At 49.2% G+C, this 19,610-nt stretch overlaps 1 protein-coding gene across 1 annotated transcript; it reads right to left on the bottom strand.

Moving 5' to 3' along the window:
- Positions 1-18,606: 18,606 nt before the first annotated feature.
- On the bottom strand, positions 18,607-19,338 carry SMIM42 (small integral membrane protein 42). Its single transcript, XM_089907057.1, is given in 2 exon segments — positions 18,607-18,989; positions 19,287-19,338. Coding segments are annotated over 2 exon segments (273 nt in total). The 3' UTR covers positions 18,607-18,768.
- Between the last annotated feature and the right edge of the window lie 272 nt (positions 19,339-19,610).

Below are 19,610 nucleotides of genomic sequence, written 5' to 3'. Positions count from 1 at the left end.
CTTTCATAAATGTGATTATGTACGACGTTCAGAAGAATGGGCCTCTGAAGCTAGGCCTTAAAGGGAATTCCCCTATCCTCCATCCCAATACTCAGTGGGACAGCTCAGAAGAGCTCAGCAAATAAACCCAAGAAACTTCTGGCCTCAGAGCCCCCAGGCCTCCAGCTCTCTCCTTCTAATAACCCAAAGGGTTATTAACAGTCTCTTCACTTATTAAAATAATTTTTTATTGGTCTGTCTGTATGCCAGAGAAAGGAGCTGGAATCTCAGATCCTCCTTTGAAAGGGCAGCCCCTCACTAGGGTAGGAAAAGAGAGACAAACCTCATTGTTCATGAATTGCCCCTTCCTTATGGGAGGACACAGCACCTCCAGCACTGGACACAGGTTTCTCTTGGATTTAAAAACTCCATTGGGGGAAGAAAAAAACCTCAGGGCAAATGTAGAAACATTGGGAATTCTGGTCTATTGAGGACAAAAAGCCTTAATATTTGAGTTCAGGCCTGTGGGCTAGTTCTGCAGCTCTAATTCAGGGAGCTGGAGTCTGTCAATGACGATGAACCCCCTGAGGGCAGGGAAACACCTTCACACTTTATATCTGTCACACTTTTTATCTGTCAAAAATCAGTGAACTTACACGACCAGAATGGCATTTTTACAAGGCAGGGAATTGGACCACTGATCTTTGAGTTTCCTTCTAAGCACTAACAACCAGGATTCCATGTTTTTGATGTCTTCTATGGATGGATACCAACCTGGTGGCAATGAAGCAACTCAGATTTTCCGGGCAGTACATTTACAAATGCTCCTCACCATTTTCCATTCAGAACCCTTGGCTTCTGTATAATATTTATGGCAAACCAGTGGCAAGAGGAAGGATTGAAGTTTTTGACCCTAAGGTTTTCCCACCACAGCTTGTTTCCTTCATATTTGGCATGGGCTCAGCACAACATCTCTGACTCCTTCTGGGACTCCATAATCACAGCAAAGAAAAGAAAAGAAAAAAAAAAGACTCAACTGACTCCTATTTAAAGACTCATACCAGGAGTTATCTTTTCAGGGAAGACCTCCACCCCCATGTCAAATTAAGTGACCCTTTTTTGTCATCCCATAGCACCCCATTCTAGCCCCCCCCCCGCATTTGTGCTTCTGTCATGTTTTTATACCCAGCACAGCTTACCAAGATATTGACACTTTAAAAAGGAATTGTGGTGCCAGCCGTAAAAGAAATACTTCTTTCTTTCCAAAATATGGTGCCCTCCAGCTAATACCCAATCTCTCTCCTTCCATTCCCAGCCAAGTCTCTGGAAATCCATTGTCTGTGCTTCCTCATTTTTATCACTTCCCCACCTGAACACACTACAGTCTATCTTCTGATCCTGCCAAACCTTCCAATGAGATCTTGCTCTAGTCATCAAATCCAATGGTCGCTTTTCAGTTATTTTCTTCTGTTATAGGATCATTTTTAAACAAAGGTTAAATCATGATTTGCATACAAATATAAAATGAATGTGTCAAAAAGTGTATTTAATCCATTAATTAACGAGAGATCCAGTAAAATGTTTTAACGGATTCAAAGGAAAATTCAAAGTACCACACTCAGATAGGTAAACCAGGAATTCTGAAATGAATTTTTTTTTAATTTATTTATTTTTGGCTGTGTGGGGTCTTCGTTGCTGTGCATGGGCTGCACGGGCTTTCTCTAGTTGCGGCGAGTGGGGGCTACTCATCATTGCGGTGAGTAGATTTCTCGTTGTGGTGGCTTCTCTTCTTGCAGAGCACGGGCTCTAGGCGTGTGAGCTTCAGTAGTTGTGGCATGTGGGCTCAGTAGTTGTGGCTCACGGGCTCTAGAGCGCAGGCTCAGTAGTTGTAGTGCATGGGCTTAGTTGCTCTGTGGCATGTGGGATCTTCCCAGACCAGGGATCGTCCCCTGCATTGGCAGGCGGATTCTTAACCACTGCACCACCAGGGAAACCCCCTGAAATAAATTTTTGTCCACAAGGCACTAAACAGTTGCACTCTACCATACACAACTGATTTGCATTTCTATGGACAAGAATCCTTTGCATTAACAGTTTTCTACAAATTAGAGCGTTGTAAAATAGCTGATAGACAACGAAAAGCAGAGATAACCTTGATGGGGAAGTTAGACAGGACATCCAATAACCATTTTAGTCCCTTTTAAAGTCTTTCCTGATACTTCCTTGTCCTGTCTGTAGCATTTCACACTAATGGCCATTCCTAAGACTCTCCCTTTTGCTCTGTGGTGTCACCTCGAATTTCCCCCCACCTCTCTGACTACCCCTTCTCTGCTGAAGTGGGCTCCTCTTCCTCTATCTGTCCCTTAAATGCAGCTAGTATCCAGTGTGTTGTCCTGGATCTTCTCCCTCCTCCCTCTACCCACACTTTTGAAGGTAATATCATCTATTCTTTTGTCTTTAAGCCACCAAGGTTACGCTGATGACTCTCAAACCTCTATCTCCAGCATAGCTTCCTTCAGAGTTGCAGACCTACATTTTCTTACTATCCCCCCAGCACCTCAAATACAACATGATCTACCTACAAAACCCACCTTTTCTTCCTTGGATGGGGTCACCTTTTACCCAGCTGCTTAGTCTAAACCCTTGGGAGCCAGGCTTGTCTTTTGCCCCTTCCTCACGCCTCATATCCAATCAGTCACCAAGACCTGCTGATTCTGCTTCCTTGCTTATGCTCCAGCCTTGCTGCTCTTCCCCATTTCCATTATGGCTGCCTTAGTTCAGACTTTCTTCACTTCTTGTCTGGATTAATATAAGAGCCTCCTATCCAATCTTTCTGTCTCCAGCCTGACCCCATCTAATCCATACTTGACTCGGCTGCTGAAATAATCCTTCTAAAATGCAAATCTGATGTGATACTCTCGTCCCTGAAATCATTCCATGGCTCCCTGTCAAGGTCAGGACAAAATTAAGCCCATTAACAAGTCAGTCGAGGGCTTCCATGAGCTGACCCCCTCTGTCCAGCCTTATGTCTTGTTGAGTCCCTTCCTAGGGTTTAAGGAGACCACTTGTGAGTCTACTTACAGTTCCCCATCATGTGGGCCATGCCATTTCCTGCCTCCTTGGAATGGGTTCTCTCCTTGAAATACTTGTCCATCCCCTTTCACCTTTTCCTAGCTAACTCCTGAGCTTTGCCTCCTGCCTGGAGATTTTTTTACCTCCTGCCCATGTCTGGATTATAGGCTCCTCCTAGGTGCTCCTTTCCTGTGTCCCCATCCCTGCACCCAGGGTCACAGACAAGTTTGTGATTGTTGGCCTATCTCAGGGAAAACTCTGGCTCCCCTGCTTTTCTCTTTCTATGTACTTAGTACACAGGGTTGTCACTGTTTATTTGCATGGCTTCCTCGTGAGTCAGGGGCTGGACTCCACATGTATCCTTTTCCCTCCTCAATGTCTTCTTCCTACACAGTTCCTGAGGATGGCTTATCTCTCCTGGGAGGTTTTGAAGCCATGTAACTCAGATTGGGACTTGAACCCCCAGTCTTTTAACTGAGATCACACACCTGGTCTCAGGACTTAATGAAGCTCAGGTTCTTGATGTCTCATCAAAGAAAGAATTCAGTGAGACAAAGTGATAGGTAAGAAGTGGATTTATTTAGAGAGAAGCACACTGCACAGATGTAGTGTGGGTCATCTCAGAAAGCAAGAGGCCTTGGGAGAAACACACTCCATAGACAGAGTATGGGCCATCTCAGAAGGCGAGAAGCCCTGAAATATGGCATGGTTAGTTTTAATGGGCTGGGTAATTTCCGAGGCTAATGAGTGGGAGGATTATTCCAACTATTTCGAGGAAGGGGTGAAAACTTCCAGGAATTGGGAAGTCTTTGATGGTCCTCCTCAGAACTGTCATGGCGCTGGTGGGTGTGTCACTTAGCATGCTAATGTATTACAATGAGCATATAATGAGGCTCAAGGTCCACTGGAAGTCAAATTTTCCACCATCTTGGACCTAGTTGGTTCCAACCAGTTTTTGTCATGTCCTAAGGCTATGCAATTCTCCCAAAGGTTGTACCCTGCCCCCTTCCCTCCTGTTTCAGCTTCACCTAATATATAGCATCTATATATAGCCCCTCTGCCCTATATAGGATCTCAGATAGGGCAGAACAGAAATTGCAGGAAGCCAATAGTAAGGGGAGGAGAAGAACCTGTGATGAATTGATCTGGACCTCTAGTTTCATTTTTTACACTCATTCATTCTTTCATTCAATGACTCAGTACTGGACACTGTGCTAAGTCTCTGGGGTATGGAGATAAGTAAATAATGCTTTCTGTCCTTCAGAAAGGTGCAGTCCTTGGGGCTTCCCTGGTGGCACAGTGGTTAAGAATCTACCTGCCAATTCAGGGGACACAGGTTCGATCCCTGGTCCGGGAAGATCCCACATGCCGCGAAGCAACTAAGCCCATGCGCCACAACTATTGAGCCTGTGCTCTAGAGCCCGCAAGCCACAACTACTGAAGCCAGCACACCTAGAGCTGGTGCTCTGCAACAAGAGAAGCCACTGCAATCAGAAACCCATGCACTGCAAGGAAGAGCAGCCCCAGCTCGCAGCAACTAGAGAAAGCTCTTGCGCAGCAACGGACACCCAACGGAACCAAAAATAATAAATAAATAAATTTATATATAAAAAAAAGAAATGTGCAGTCCAATAGCAGAGACCTATCTGTGTCCAAATAAATGTAATATGTGATATAACTGCTAAATACTAGGAATCTGAACACAGCGCCACCTTAGCAGAAAGAGAAAGCTATTGCTTGTAACTGTTGGGGCTTCCGAGTGAGAACTGCTGCCCTCTGAGCAGGGACTTGAAGGATGAGAAAGACAGCCTAGTTTTTCACAGGAAGAAAGGCATTCCAGGCAGAAGCAAGTGGCCCAACAAAGACACGGAGCTCTAGGTATGGTTTTCCTGGGATCAGCCAACAGTCACAAACTTGTCTGTGGACTGGATGCAGGTTGGGCATACGGGCAACCCGGTATTTAAAGAGTTCTGAGATTCTCCCGGACCTATCTCCCCGCGCCCTTGACCCCTCGGGCACCCGGTGCAGCCACCCACACCCGGGCAGGATCTCCAGGCTCCGGGGGCGCCTGGCGCCGGCGGCGCTGCGGACCCGGTGGTAGCAGCGGCGCTGCCTCTGCCCACCGGCAGCCGCGGCCTCCTCCGCGCGCCTCTCCACGCCTGGTTTATTATGCACGAGGCCGGCAATTTGCCTTCCGCCCCGGGGACCCATCTCGGAGACAAGAAGGTAGTTTGTTCTCTGTAATGGCTTCTGCTGGAGTGTGGCGGGGCCGAGGCGCGAGCGGGGAGCCGGAGCAGGGCGGGCGGGGAGCGGGGAGCGGGGAGTGGGGAGCGCGATGCGCCGGGCGCCCCCCAGCGGCCGTCTGGAGCCCGAAGCCGGCGCCGAGGAGGCTGACTCCTTTTCTCTACCCTTCTTTCTGCTGCCTTCTTTGCTTCTTAAGCGGTTTCCTTTGTTTCTCCCATTTCCCCCTGTCTTTCGGCTTCATATTCCTTGCGCCTTACTTAGTGTTTCCTTCCTTCTCCCTCGTGTCCTCCCCATCACGCTCTTCTTTGTGCGGAGGCCGGGGGTGAGAGGGGCAGGAGGGATACAGGGTTGATTAAAACAGTCATCTCTCCCAGCACGGAACGCAGCCTCGCCAGGAAGTTTGTCTCACTCCCTTCCCGTTCTAGGCCATCTCTGCCTCTCTTTTTCCCTTTAGCATACTCCTTATCAGTTTCTTAGCCAACCCTAACCTCTGTCCTTATGCCCATGGGAAGACACCCCCAGCACCCTGCCCATCATATTCAGGTGGTGAAAATCGAGACTGATCCCAAGAATGAGCACCCATTTCTCCTGAGATGTTGCCCATTGCCTCCTCATTCACCAGAGGTGTTTCCTTCCTGAAGCCTAAAGTCTCCCAGGAGAGAGAGAGAGAGAGAGAGAGAGAGAGAGAGAGAGAGAGAGGGAGGGACTGGCAGGCTGGCACCTCCTGGGATGATCTCTTCCCAGTGAGGGGTGACTAAATCAGACAGTTGACCATCTTCTCAGCTGTAAGGTTCTTCCACAAGGCTCAGGAAGAAGCTGGAAGCTGTCTGTCCCAGGGGTCCCCATGAGGAATTATTCCCCGATTTCATCACCCCCAGCCCTTAACCTGCGCCATCAACACCCCCAGGTCAGGCAGTGGAACTTGTGTCCATGCAGACATCTGCATAGCAGGATATGAACACTGAGGGAACAGTGAGTGCATGCTATTTACATTCAGGTGAATGAGCTGTGTGCTCCTAATGGCTTATCTCCCCTCTGAATCTCAGATCTCTCATCTGTAAAATAAGGAGGTTGCACTGGATGGAGTCAGAGATCTACAAACTGTGCTAATCCATGACTCTATGTTAGGGGTAGAGACTATCCCAGAATACCCCAGGCAGGGGAATGTCCTCTGTGCTCATGGATTCAGAAAGTTTCCCTGTGCAAGGGGAGTTCGTGAGTCATCTGAACTAGTGGAAGGGGGTGGTGGGGTAGGCTGGGGCAGATTCGAGTCTGAAAGAAGCAGGGGAAGAGAGGCTGAGCTGGGGTACAAGTGTAGCCACAGGGAGAGAGTGTGGGGACTGCAATGGTTAGAAAGTAAAGGGGTGGAGGGCTGAAGCCCAGAGCTTGAGGACACCTCAGGTGATGATCTCAGTGTGGAGGAAGTCAAAAGGCTCCTGGGCATCAAGGAGGGAGTGGCAGGAGGAACCAGAAGGGCCCCAGCAGGCTGGGAAGAAGAGAACAAAGAGGTGCCCAGGCCAGGAACTGAACAGGGACAGTGGACAGGAGCCTGAAGGACATGTGGCTTGGAGAGTGAGGGGGAGCTGTGTGGTGGAGGACCAGGACCTTGCTGCTGAATCTCCTCCAAGCCTGTTGTCATCTGAGGACCCTGTCCCCTGAGGTTTGCTGGACTTCCCAACAGTGCAGGGGCACCTCCTCCAAAGAACTTGAGGGTTTATGCTCAAGGCATCGCCTCTTCCTTCTCAGGAAAGGATAAGCGGCTTCTAATTGAAAGGCAGGAAGACCCTGGGCATGTGTGTTTGTGTGGGGGCAAGTGTGTGCACAGGGGAGCCTGTGTAGGGGATGGGGTGTGCCTGGGCTGGGGCAGGGGACTGTGCAGGAATGGGGCTGCTGCTGGGGCTGTGTGGGACTTGCGAGTACCTGCCAGAGTCCAGCCACAGCTCTGGGGAAAGAGGGAGGAGTCAAGGGAGGGCTGAGAACCAGGGAGAGGAGCCGGCCCAGGCTGCGTGCAGTGGCTAGAGGAGAATGAATGGGCCTTTCCTCAGATACAGATCTTATGAAAGAGAACAAAGGAGCAGGGGGGAGGCACAGCACGGAGGGAGAGAGACGCCAAATGCAGGAGGAGGTTGGAAGAGAGAGGGCAAGTAGGAGAATGACAGAGCCCAGTTCAGCTCAGTGATACTTGTGTACCTGCTCTGGGCACTGTGGGGAAGGAAGAGGCAGTTCTGGCCTTTAGGGTAGGGGAGCAGATGCAACCACAGGTAATTCCACTATGAGATGCGGGGGCGGTGGGGGGGAGCTGCTAATCTCGCCTGGGGTTTCAGAGGAGGCCGCAGGGAAGAATGAGCAAAAGACTTAGAAATATTATATAGATACAGTGAGAGGAGGAGTGTGGCAGGTAGCAATCTGTTTTGAGGGGCCAAGGAGGCCAAGCTCAATGCTAAGGAACGTGGCCCAAGAGAGAATTATTGGTCACGGAAGTCTCACGAGGGCTCTCCCTGCCCCTCAGCGGAGGAAGTCAATCACTCTGCCTTGGTGGGCCGCCCAGGGGACGCTCACATATTCTGCTCTGCTCTTTGGTGATACAGACCAAACTATGTCACACCCAGTGCCAGACCTTCCATTGGTGCTCAGCAGATGCTCCATGAATAAATAACTGAACCACACAGCGTGCCTTGCACCAAGCAAGACCCCTCCAAGGAAGACAATTATTTTTTCAATTTTATTGACGAGGGAGTCGAGGCTCTCTCTCAGCTTTGGGAAGAGAATTTAAAACTAAATTCGTAGTTTCCCTGGGCTTGAGCAGTCTGTTTTTCTTTCTTTAAAAAAAAAAGAAAGAAAAGAAAAGCTTAATATGATCATAGGTTTGATTTATTTTTATTAGCTTCCATCCTGGTCAAAATAAAATAATTATAAATTCAAGATTACAGTGAAAATCACTACCATGTTAATTTTTTTTAAGAAGTGTAAGAAGTTCGTAGGCTATATACATTGCCTTCCACGTTTTCTCCTGTGAATGTTAAAAAATAAATAAAATAAAATCCGGGACTTCCTTGGTGGCACAGTGGTTAAGAATCCGCCTGCCAATGCAGGAGGCACAGGTTCTATCCCTGGTCGGGGAAGACCCCACATGCCGCGGAGCAACTAAGCCCATGTGCCACAACTACTGAGCCTGCGCTCTAGAGCCCGCGAGCCACAACTACTGAAGCCCGTGTGCCTAGAGCCCGTGCTCTGCAACAAGAGAAGCCACCGCAATAAGAAGCCCGCGCACCGCAACGAAGAGTAGCCCCCACTCGCGGCAACTAGAGAAAGCCCGTGAGCAGCAACGAAGACCCAACACAGCCATAAATAAATAAAAAAATAAAAATAAATAAATTTATTAAAAAAAAGTCCTGTCATGCAATAGAAATGGTTTTAATTGGAAGGGGAAGGAAAAGGGGGAAGAGAGGGGGAGTGGGGAGAATGCAGGCAGGAACCTGGGAGATGCGGAGACACCCCCGTGAGAAACTGGAATTCTCATCAGTTCCCAGAATAGAACCAGTTGAGGCCCCTCCAGGCTGTGGGCGTCTTCTCCTCCAGGGGGCGCAGCAGAGCACCCTGTGTCTGGTCCGCAGGGCCCCTGGGGGTCTGGCCTGGGGCTTCCCATAGAGCAACTAGCTTTGGACCAGGCACCGAGAGGGCACTGACTCTCCCTGCGTCTGTCATCGTCTAAGAGAGCCACAACACAAGTCCAGAAAAGCCTTTGCGCTTCAGCCAGAGCCCGCCGCAGTCCCTCCTGGCTTCACTGTCCTCCCAGCTGTGGATGAGTAATGGGTCAGCCGGGCTCAGCATCACCCCCTCCCACTCTTCCACGCACCCCCGCGCCCTCCTCCCCTCCACCATACGCAGGGTCTGGAGACCCTTACCGGGAGAAGGGGAAGGCAGGGCACAATTTGTCTTTCTGTAATTATCTGTCAGGTACAGCCTGTGAAGCCTCAGCCACCTCCCACCAACCATGCAAGAAAATAAATTACATACACACGGAGACACGGATGGCACGGTCTTGCCCTCCACCCCCAGACGGCTCAGCTCCGGGAGAAAAGCTCTGCTCAGGCGAGCCCAGGACTGCTGATACCTGCACTGCGGGCCCTGCCGACCAGACACGCATTCTCCCTCCTCCCGGCCCTGACACGTTTGCTTTCATCTTTCAGCCTGAGTTCCTTGCTGGCGAGAAGGGGAAGATCCATTTGGCCACTAAGAGGTCGTGGTTGCCGAGAAAGAAAGAAAAACACATTTCTGGCCATTTCTGGTGAGAGGAGTTGGAGGTGGGAGAGAGGCCTTAGAGTTGCCTGTAATTTCTAAAATGGACTGTAAGGCAAGCACAGTGCAATGACTGAGTCTCTTCTCTGTAACAGTGATGGCAGCCACTGTACGTAGGGCCAGCGGATCCAGGCACCACGCTAAGCTCTTAACACATGTTGTTTCATGGAGCCCCACAAGGAAACCCCGTGGAACGGGTGTTTTTATCCGCACTGTGGAGATGAGGACTCGGAGACTCAGAGAAGTCGAGCGACCTGCCCTCAGTCACACAGCTGGTTGTGCCTGACTTGAGGCCCAGCTCTTCATTGTTATGGGGTGGGGCTCCGTGGAGCTCTAGCTCTTGAAGGCAGAGGAGCAGGGGGTGGGCTCTTGTTATTTCCTCTTTAAAATATGCATAATATTGGGCTTCCCGGGTGGCGCAGTGGTTGGGAGTCCGTCTGCCGATGCAGGGGACACGGGTTCGTGCCCCGGTCTGGGAAGATCCCACATGCCACGGAGCGGCTGGGCCCGTGAGCCATGGCCGCTGAGCCTGTGCATCTGGAGCCTGTGCTCCGCAACGGGAGAGGCCACAACAGTGAGAGGCCCGCGTACCGCAAAAAAAAAAAAAAAAAAAGAAAAAATATGCATAATATGATCATCTTCTCTGAATCCCTGTGACAGTTAAAGATAGCAAGTCTTGGTATTTGTAGGGGCTGGAGAAACGAGGTACCTCACCCTCTGCCCTCTCTTCAGTGTCCCTCCATAGGCAGGGAGCTCGGTGCTGTGAGCCTGGTTGGACACAGACATCCTTGAGGACTCAGAGGAACATTGTGGGTCAGGGGTCCTGATCCTTTCTGTGCGCAGGACCCCTCTGTCGGTTTGGTGAAGTCCTCGGGCCCCTCTTCACAACGTTCCCAAATGCATACACTGAAATACGTAAGATTACAAAGGAAGCCAATTATCCTGAAATACGGTTATTGAAAGAGTCACAAAAACCAAATTTGTGACATAGTAATCTACCACCTACTTTAACAGTGCATTCAATAACCAGGTCTAGTAACCTGGTAACCAGCAGCAGACCTAGTAACTACCGTAATTTCCAGGTTGTGATGAGTGTAATGATATTTCAAGAGATCGGTGGCAACTGATAGAATATGAAGGCGTCTTGATTTTTATTAGCGCCAGAAGCACAGGTATTGCTAATCTTACTGGGGCTTGTGGAGGAATACTAAATTCACTTAGCGGTTCATGAAAATGTATCTCTTTCCCCAGTTCAAGTTCCCAGACCCCCCCCCCATAAATCTAACCATGGATTCCAAGTTAAGAGAGGTAGCAACTAGCTGACATACATGTTAATACGAATTAAAAGTGCAATTTAGGGGCAGACAACTAGGGAGATCAAATAAAGCCTTCCTTCAGACAGAGAGGTTTGACAGTACTTGGGCCTTCCTTTGGCTTGGGTCGCCCAGGACTTTCTGGAATATTCGAGGTGTGTCTATGAATGAAGCAACCAAGGACCAGCGTGTTTCAGGGACCTGCCTGACAGCCCTAAGGAGTGAGCCACGGAAGTTAGCTCAAACTCTTCAGTGCCCCTGACTCTGCTCCTAGGTGGTCTCCACCTCACCGTGGCCGCTTTTTCCTCTGCCCTCTGCCGTTGAGGTAAACAGCCCCCCTCTGTTGGGCTCTGCTCCCCTCGCCCCTCGGCCCTGCACTCTACCCTCGGCTACCACGTGGCTCGTGTGGCTCCACGTGGCTCCACATGGCTCACTGCTGCACAGCTGTGAGGAAACTGGGAAGGTCTGGGCTGGGTGGCAGGAGGGAGCTGGGCTCAGAGCAGTGGTGCCGGGTCCTCCACGCTGAAGAAAAAGGCCAGTTTGCCATTCAGGTGGGACAAGAAAAAGCAGCTGGCATTTACTAGAGGGTGAGGAAGTGGGGGCTGGGAGCCCTCAGGCTGGACAAATGGGGCCATGCAAGGCCTTTGGCGATGAAGCTGCCCACATAACATCCTCGGGATTTGAAATGGAGGGGATTCCTTCACTGCCCTAGTCACCTGGGGCTGCACCATGGAAAGAATGCGAACCTTGGATTCAGAGGGTCTGGCTGTACCCCTGACTTGCCATGAGACCTTGAGCAAATTACTTGACTTCTTTGTGCCTGTTTTGTCAACTGTGAAAGAAGACTAATGAGAGCATCTTCCTCTCTGTTCTCAGGAGGAGGTGGGGCGGTGGGGGGAGAATGTAAGGCAAAACTGCTTTGTAATCTCTAAAGTGTTTTATCGGTGTTAATTATTATTAACGGGAAAGTACTCTTCTTCCCAGGTCATATTTGTATGGTTGTCTTCTAGAGCCATCTTATTTGAGATTTTTTTTTCCTTTTTTTTTCTTTTTTTTGCGGTACGCGGGCCTCTCACTGCTGTGGCCTCTCCCGTTGCGGAGCACAGGCTCCGGACGCGCAGGCTCAGCGGCCATGGCTCACGGGCTCAGCCGCTCCGCGGCATGTGGGATCTTCCCAGACCGGGGCACGAACCCGTGTCCCCTGCATCGGCAGGCAGACTCTCACCCACTGCGCCACCAGGAAAGCCCCTGAGATACATTATTAAAGGGCTTATAGCACCTCTGACTTCGCAAGGATTCTTTGCATCTTTCTCCTTAGAACCTCGTAATCCTATGAGATGGGTACATTTTTTTCAACTTTACTGATGAGGAAACTGAGGTTCACTTATACAAGGATTTAGTGGCTGAGTGCGTCCAGGAATCCAGCTTATGACTCCTTCCAGCATTTGCTTTCATGGTAATTGAGACTGGCTCATTGGAGGGTGGAGACAGCAGTGATAAAAAGGGCCTGGGGAGGTAATACGACGTTGGAATCCTTACTCGAAGGAAAACCGGTAACTGGCACTCTTCACGGTTGTTTCTCATGTTCTTGGTTTATCATCCTTGTGGCCAGGTCGGCTGCCCTTACGTACTCGTTGATGGGGAATGTCACGGAGGCTTCAGGGAGACACTCTCTGGAAAGTGGCTTTTTCTGTTCTTGAAGCGCCAAGCTTATTTTTTGTCTTGAGCTGGCAGTGCTGCCTCTACTTGTGGGGGCATGCTGCCCTCAGGTGGTAACAGTGGTGAACTACAAGTGCACAAACGTGTCTGGGCCCTCACAGTGGCACAAGGCGATGTAGTAGAATTGTCACTCTGTTTGGTGACCTCGATGCGGGGATCTGCCTCAGGCACAGATGCATGCAGACATTGGCTTCCAGCAGCAAAGCATCTTCATACTACACAATGCTTCATCCCCCAGACCCCAGACTTTTGGCTCTCTGAGCCCCTAGAGAAAGCCAAGAACAGCCCTGAGGTGAGGCTGGAGAGGCCATTGTTCAAGAAACACAATACCGTGAAATCTTGAGCAGGCATTTTGCATTTTATCTGAAGTACCTTTTTTTTAGGTCTCAAACTATTCTGTGAGATGTTATATGCCCATTTTGCAAATAAGGAAATGGAGACCTAGAGAGTTTAAAATCACTGTTTCTCAAACTTTTTAGTTTGATTATCCTGTTACACTCTTAAGAAGTATGGAGGGGACTTCCCTGGTGGCACAGTGGCTAGGACTCTGCTCTCCCAATGCAGGGGGCCCGGGTTTGATCCCTGGTCAGGGAACTAGATCCCACGTGCATGCCGCAACTAAGAGTTCGCATGCCACAACTAAGGAGCCAGCTTGCTGCAACTAAGGAGCCCGTGTGCTGCAACTAAGGAGCTGGTGAGCTGCAACTAAGGAGCTCTGGAGTCACAACTAAGGAGTCCACCTACTACAACTAAGACCTGGTGCAACCAAATAAATATTAAAAAAAAAAAGTTTGGAGAACTCCAAGGAGCTTTTCTTTATGTGGGTTATATTATCCATGTTCACCATATTAGAAATTAACACTGAATTAAAAAGAACCTATTCATAAAAGTCATAAAAATAACAATAATAAATTTATTTTTGAAAGAAGGAAGAACAGCATTGTTTCATATTTTTGCAAATCTCTTTAACACTAGACTTATTAGGAGACATGTCATGTAACCTCTCAAAAATTCATGAGGGAATGAGAGTGAAAAAGGAAAATAATAATTTACTGTTTTTATGAAAATAGTTTCAATCTCGCAAATGCCCAGAAAGGGTCTTGGGGGACCCCCAGGGATCCCAGGACCATACTTTAAGAGTCACTGGCTTAAATAATTTGCCTGCGGGTGCATAGCTAGTGTGAAGTGGCGCAGCTAGGATTTCACACCGGGCTTGTCTGATCTCACAGTACATCCTCTGGCCACTCTTTCACATTCACTGCCTCCCTCATTTACCTCTGGGCATCAGGAGCCTCCTCTGTAAAAGAGAGTGGGATTCTGGATGGCTTAAGGCCCTTCTGGGGCTGACGCTTCATGATTCTGTCTGGACCGTGGCAGCTCTGGGCAGCTCTGATTCCAAGGCTGCTTCCAGTTTAGGGAATCCACAGTGTTTGAGATTCAGTGGACTGGAACAGTTAGAGCATCTAAAGGAACAGAGAAAGACCCGTGGGGGTCTCCTCACATCCTCTTGAGAAGACAGCTCTGTGAGTCTAAACTTTTCCGAGGATACAGATGTCTCACCCCACCCTCAGCTTGTGGCATCACCCGTTCCAGCCCCTGACACAGTCACTCAGCCCTCAGGGCTGGGAGAATGGGAATGGGCAGAGGTCCCCATCCCTTTGGCCTGCTTTCAGACAAAAGTTTTGAGGATGCACTCCTCTGAATTCCACTCACCCTCCTTCATCTTACCCCGCCTTAAAAAATGATTGAGCAGAGAAAGGTTTACGAATGGACATTTCAAGTGGAAGGAATAGAATGGGCAAAGTCACAGAAACAGTAAAGTACCAGGAACTTTGGGAAGTTTGTTATTCAACTGGCATTTTAACTGGTCTTCTTACTCAGTCTCTCCCTTCTCCCATTTGTCTTACACATTGACTATACCCGATTCATCTAGTTTAATGTTTATTTCACTTGTCACTCCCCTCGTCAAAAACCTTCCCTGGGTCCCTCTTAGTTGAAATCCAACACCCTCATCTGGCATTCAAGGCCCTTTCCCATTGGCTAGTACTCTTTTCTTTGACCTGATTTCCCATTGTTTCCCTACATGCATCGTGTGGCTGACTCACTGTCCCTTATGTCTGTCACGTTCTCCCTCCCACTCCTAAATCCAAGCCATACATTTTCCTAATATTTCCCCTCTTTCAGGAAGCAACCCCCCCGCATCGAGCTAGCACACAGGGGCTCCCCAGGTGTCAGAATGCTTAGAGCATTCCATTACTACCCACCCTTGGCCTTTCTCAGAAACCACCTGGCACTGAGATTGGGGAAGCCCTCAGCCACATCTGGCTCAGAAGCTCCCTGAAAAAGGGAGCAGCATCTTATCCTTTTCCACTGCCTTTTCCCTTTGGTCCCCATTACTCACTGGATGTGTTATGGTGGTTGGTACTTGTTGGTTTCATCCCTCCAAGTGCAGGACATGGAGCTGCAGACGGACCTCTCTGAAGGTTCTGGGGAGAAAACAGAAGAGGAGGCAACACAGGAGAATGCAGGGCACAATACGAACTCGGGCTAATGGCATTTTAGAGCAAAGAGACTGCTGATAGGGAAAGAAGAGCTGCCTCAAAGCAGGCGATGTCTTACTCCTCCGTGAACACGGGAGGCAGCAAGGGAGAGGAAAAATAAGCTGGCTTTTCTGTGAGACTTGATCAGACAGTCAGCCTCTCTGAGTCTCTGAGCTTCACTCAACTTCCCACCTGCGGGCATAATGTCCTCTTCATAGGGTAGTTAAGCAGAACAGAAATAATGTTAAGAGCTAGTGTATGATTGATGATCAAAAATGATGAAATTTGCAGCTCAGGAGATCTTCTGCATAAGAGCTTCCCATTATCGTGGATAACCTGATTATCGTCTGTTGGGAACGAACTCCCCAACTCTCAGCGTGTGAAGGAGAGCAGATCCCTCTGTCTAGTGGTTGCTGCAGGGGCCAGGTTTGCTGACCCTCTGCTGCCACCAGGTGGCCATAGCTTGCAATGCAGTCTGGCTGATTTGTTAGTAAGTTCCCAGTAAGGATAAAACTGAGGAGATTTGGGTGCACGAGGAGCTGGAGGAACAAGGAGATCCTGGAGGACAGAAGAAAATGGGAGGAGGGTAACTTAGAGTCCCTGGGTAGCAGGGACTGGCCCAGGAGTCTGGTAATCATGCACAAGGCTGTTAAATTAAGGAACCGTAGAGGACTGCCCCCACTCCACGATCCCCACCCACTCCACAATCATCCCAATTAGTACTGCCCACTGGGGTGTTGTGAGATCCAGTCCCACAGACGTCTCCAGCTCTATATGGTTCCATTCTAGCACTCCAGAACCACCATCTTTCTAGCCCATTAATACAGCAGACTCCTCCCCTTACAGGGCTTTGCACATGCTGCTCTCTAGAACACGGGTCCCCAACCCCTGGGCCGTGGAGCGGTACCAGTCTGTGGCCTGTTAGGAACCAGGCCACACAGCAGGAGGTGAGCGGCGGGTGAGTGAGTGAAGCTTCATCTGTATTTACAGCCGCTCCCCATGGCTCACATTACCGCCTGAGTTCCGCCTCCTGTCAGATCAGCCACGGCATTAGATTCTCATTGGAGCGCGAACCCTACTGTGAACTGTGCATGTGATGGATCTAGGGATCTAGGTTGTGTGCTCTTTATGAGAATCTAATGCCTGATGATCTGAGGTGGAGCTGAGGCAGTGTTGCTAGCACTGGGGAGCGGCTGCAAATACAGATTTTCATTAGCAGAGAGGTTTGACTGCACAGAGACCATAATAAATCAATTGCTTGCAGACTCATATCAAAACCCTATCAGGGCTTCCCCGGTGGCGCAGTGGTTGAGAGTCTGCCTGCCGATGCAGGGGACACGGGTTCGTGCCCCGGTCCGGGAAGATCCCACATGCCGCGGAGCGGCTGGGCCCGTGAGCCATGGCTGCTGAGCCTGCGCGTCCGGAGCAATGGGAGAGGCCACAACAGTGAGAGGCCCGCATACCGCAAAAAAACAAAAAAACAAAAAACAAAAAACAAAAACCCTATCAGTGAGTGACAAGTGAAAACAAGCTCAGGGCTCCCACTGATTCTGCATTATGGAGAGTTGTAGAATTACTTCATTATATATTACAATGTAATAATAATAGAAATAAAGTGCACCATAAATGTAATGTGCTTGAATCATCCCCAAACCATCCCTCCCCCGCCACCCCCGCCCCTGGTCCGTGGAAAAATTGTCTTCTGTGAAACCGGTCCCTGGTGCCAAAAAGGTTGGGGACCACTAGTCTAGAAGACCACACCCCTCCACCCCCACCATCCCCGTGTCTAACTTCCACTCGCTTCTCAGCTCTCAGCCCAGGCATGACTTCCTCAGGTAAGCCTTCCCCAGTCAGCTTCCTTTGGTACACGCTCTCATGAAGCCAAATTCTTTTCAGAGCACTGTTCTCAGTTGATAATGAAGCATTCATCCATGTGATTAGTTCGTTAGCATCCATCTCTCACTGTGCTGTGTGGGCTGTAGGAGACGCGGCCCCTTTCTGTCGTATCCCTAGCACCCGGGACAGAGCCTGATACAAAGCAAAGCCTCAATAACCATCTGATGGATGAACAGAGGCATTTGTAGGATAGGAAAGAAAGATCTGGAGAGTGTTAGCAGTAGTGAGGATCTTTCTGCCAACTCTGAGGCTTGACAGATCTTTTCTGGGCTGCCCCTCCTCAAAAGAAGATGCATGGGAACCCCGCACACTCATTTCCCACTCCACTCCACTCCACCACACCCCACCCCTGCCTACTTCCCCAGCAGGCTTGCTGGACTGAGAAAAAGTGTGACAGTCAGCTTGAAGGGAAGGCTAGTCTCTCTGATAAAGGAGTCCACTCTACCAGAGGGGAGAGGGATATGTCTTCCTTGGCCACGAGGCTTTGGGTCCTATTGTAGGCCACTTGAAATCAGTCTCTGCTAAAGCTGGTCAACCACCAAAACAAACACCACCACCACCAGGCACTGGAGGGGCAGGTGGGCTCCCCTTGGGTCTGGTAGCAATACTAACCTTTCCTCAGCCCCAAGTGACGAAGCTCCTTAATTTCTATGGGTTAGAGTGGAAGGGAATGAATGACCCATGGCTTGAGATCCAGAGTACACAGCCCAGAAAGCGGGGGTGGGGGGGACTTATCTTTAGAGAGGCATGGACAGACACAGTCCCATGATTCTAAGCAGTGAGAAAAGCTTCTGAAGGAGGGGCTCTTGGCTCAAGACTCCAGAGTCAAATGTATGTGAGGGAAGAGACAAGGGGCCATCTGATAGGGCGCTTCCAAGAGGAAGGGTTAACAGTAGGGTTGGACATAGAGGGTCTTCTCCTAGAAAAATACTAATTCCTTCTAGGCTAATGTCAAATGCTCCATAGAGTAACCCAAACCTGATTGGATGAGGGAACGGATTTTCAAAACACTGTGGCTTTAGTTTGGATTTCATTTGAAAAAGAAGTTAATGTGTTCCAAACTCAGAAAAGATTTTAAAAATCAAACAAAATTATGGCTTTAGAATATGCTATCTTTAAAATTTACCAACCTACAAAGTTGGAGGATGGGGAAGAAGAGAGAAAAGTACTTGGTGCTTCAAATAGTTTTGTAAGAGGAAATACTCTTTGTTCTCAGAATTAGGTGAGGAAGAGGGAGAATTTTACTTAGAATTCAGAGTAGGTGAGCTGTTTCTCTTTCAAGGATCTTCTGGTTTTATTGTCGATTTGAAGATGCTGTGAGCTCCCAATAATTTCAATATCCAGGAGTCAACACATATCTAATATAAAAAGGAAAATTTGGGCTTGGTAATCAATTTTCAATTCTCCGTGAGTTTGGTCCTTTCCTCTGTTAATGCAGAAATCAAGAGCCATTTATAATTTCGGTCTGGAAGATTCCACAGAGGGAAGACATTTAAACTCAGGAGGCTGGAGAAGCCAAAGAGCAGCAGGTGAGTATGAATTATAACGGAGGCGGTGGTGGAGGAGGGAAATGAGGCCTGGGGGGGAGCCTCTGGCATTGGGGGGTAGGGTGGCTCAAGCAGCTCTTCCTTCCCAGGCTCTACCTCCTGCCTTTTGGGCCTCCAGGTCTTCACCTCAATGGAGTCTCCACCAAGAACCGCAGACCTTCATGCCAGCGGTGTTGTCTCCTTTCTTTGGGCTGGTTCTCTGTTCTTGTTGCCTTTGTCTTAGGTTACTTTCCAGGCCAGGATGAGTAGAGTCATCAGGAGTGAAATGAAGGAGAGAATTTTTACTAGGTAAGCAGGATCAGATATGGCACTGATGAGTGTACCCTTGTCCCATAAGAAGGCTGGAAGTTGTGGGGAAGAAATAGATTTCCCAAAGAGGGCTGAGATATATGGTAGAAGCAGACTGCCCACACAGCCAAGAAAATACCAAGAGAATTGGTCTTGCTCTTTGTTATAGCCTAGGAATGAGTGTCAAACTATTGATCCTGTTGCTCACATGGGGTCATTTTCCTTCCGATGTAACTGAGCAGGCAGGGCAGTTTGCTCAGCAAGGTTGAACAGCTGCTTCCAATGCAAATACAGTCCTGAGATGATAGTTCAATTTGCAAAACTTTTGAGTGGTAGGTGGGGCTTCTGAGGCTTTGTGATGTCACTTGAGGATAAGGCTAGGGTCTGACCTGAAGGTTCCGGTCCAGAAACTTCCATCTTCTGGGCATCACCTCCCTTCATGTCTAGCCTCCAGATTGAAAAGACAGTTCCCTAATTGCCTGAGAAGTTGTCCCTTCAATCCTCTTTCATTTATTTTATTTATTTATTTTTTAAATTTTTAAAAATTTTTATTTTTTCGGTATGCGGGCTTCTCCTGTTGTGGAGTGCAGGCTCCGGACGCGCAGGCTCAGCAGCCATGGCTCACGGGCCCAGCCACTCCGCGGCATGTGGGATCTTCCCGGACCAGGGCATGAACCCATGTCCCCTGCATCGGCAGGTGGACTCTCAACCAC

The sequence above is a fragment of the Delphinapterus leucas genome, chromosome 1 (genome assembly GCF_059928025.1).
Source record: "Delphinapterus leucas isolate spDelLeu-1000000601 "Yukka" chromosome 1, BTC_Dleu_Yukka2, whole genome shotgun sequence".
In the NCBI taxonomy this organism is placed as follows: Eukaryota; Metazoa; Chordata; class Mammalia; order Artiodactyla; family Monodontidae; genus Delphinapterus; species Delphinapterus leucas.
This window is presented reverse-complemented; position numbering and strand designations above follow the sequence as displayed.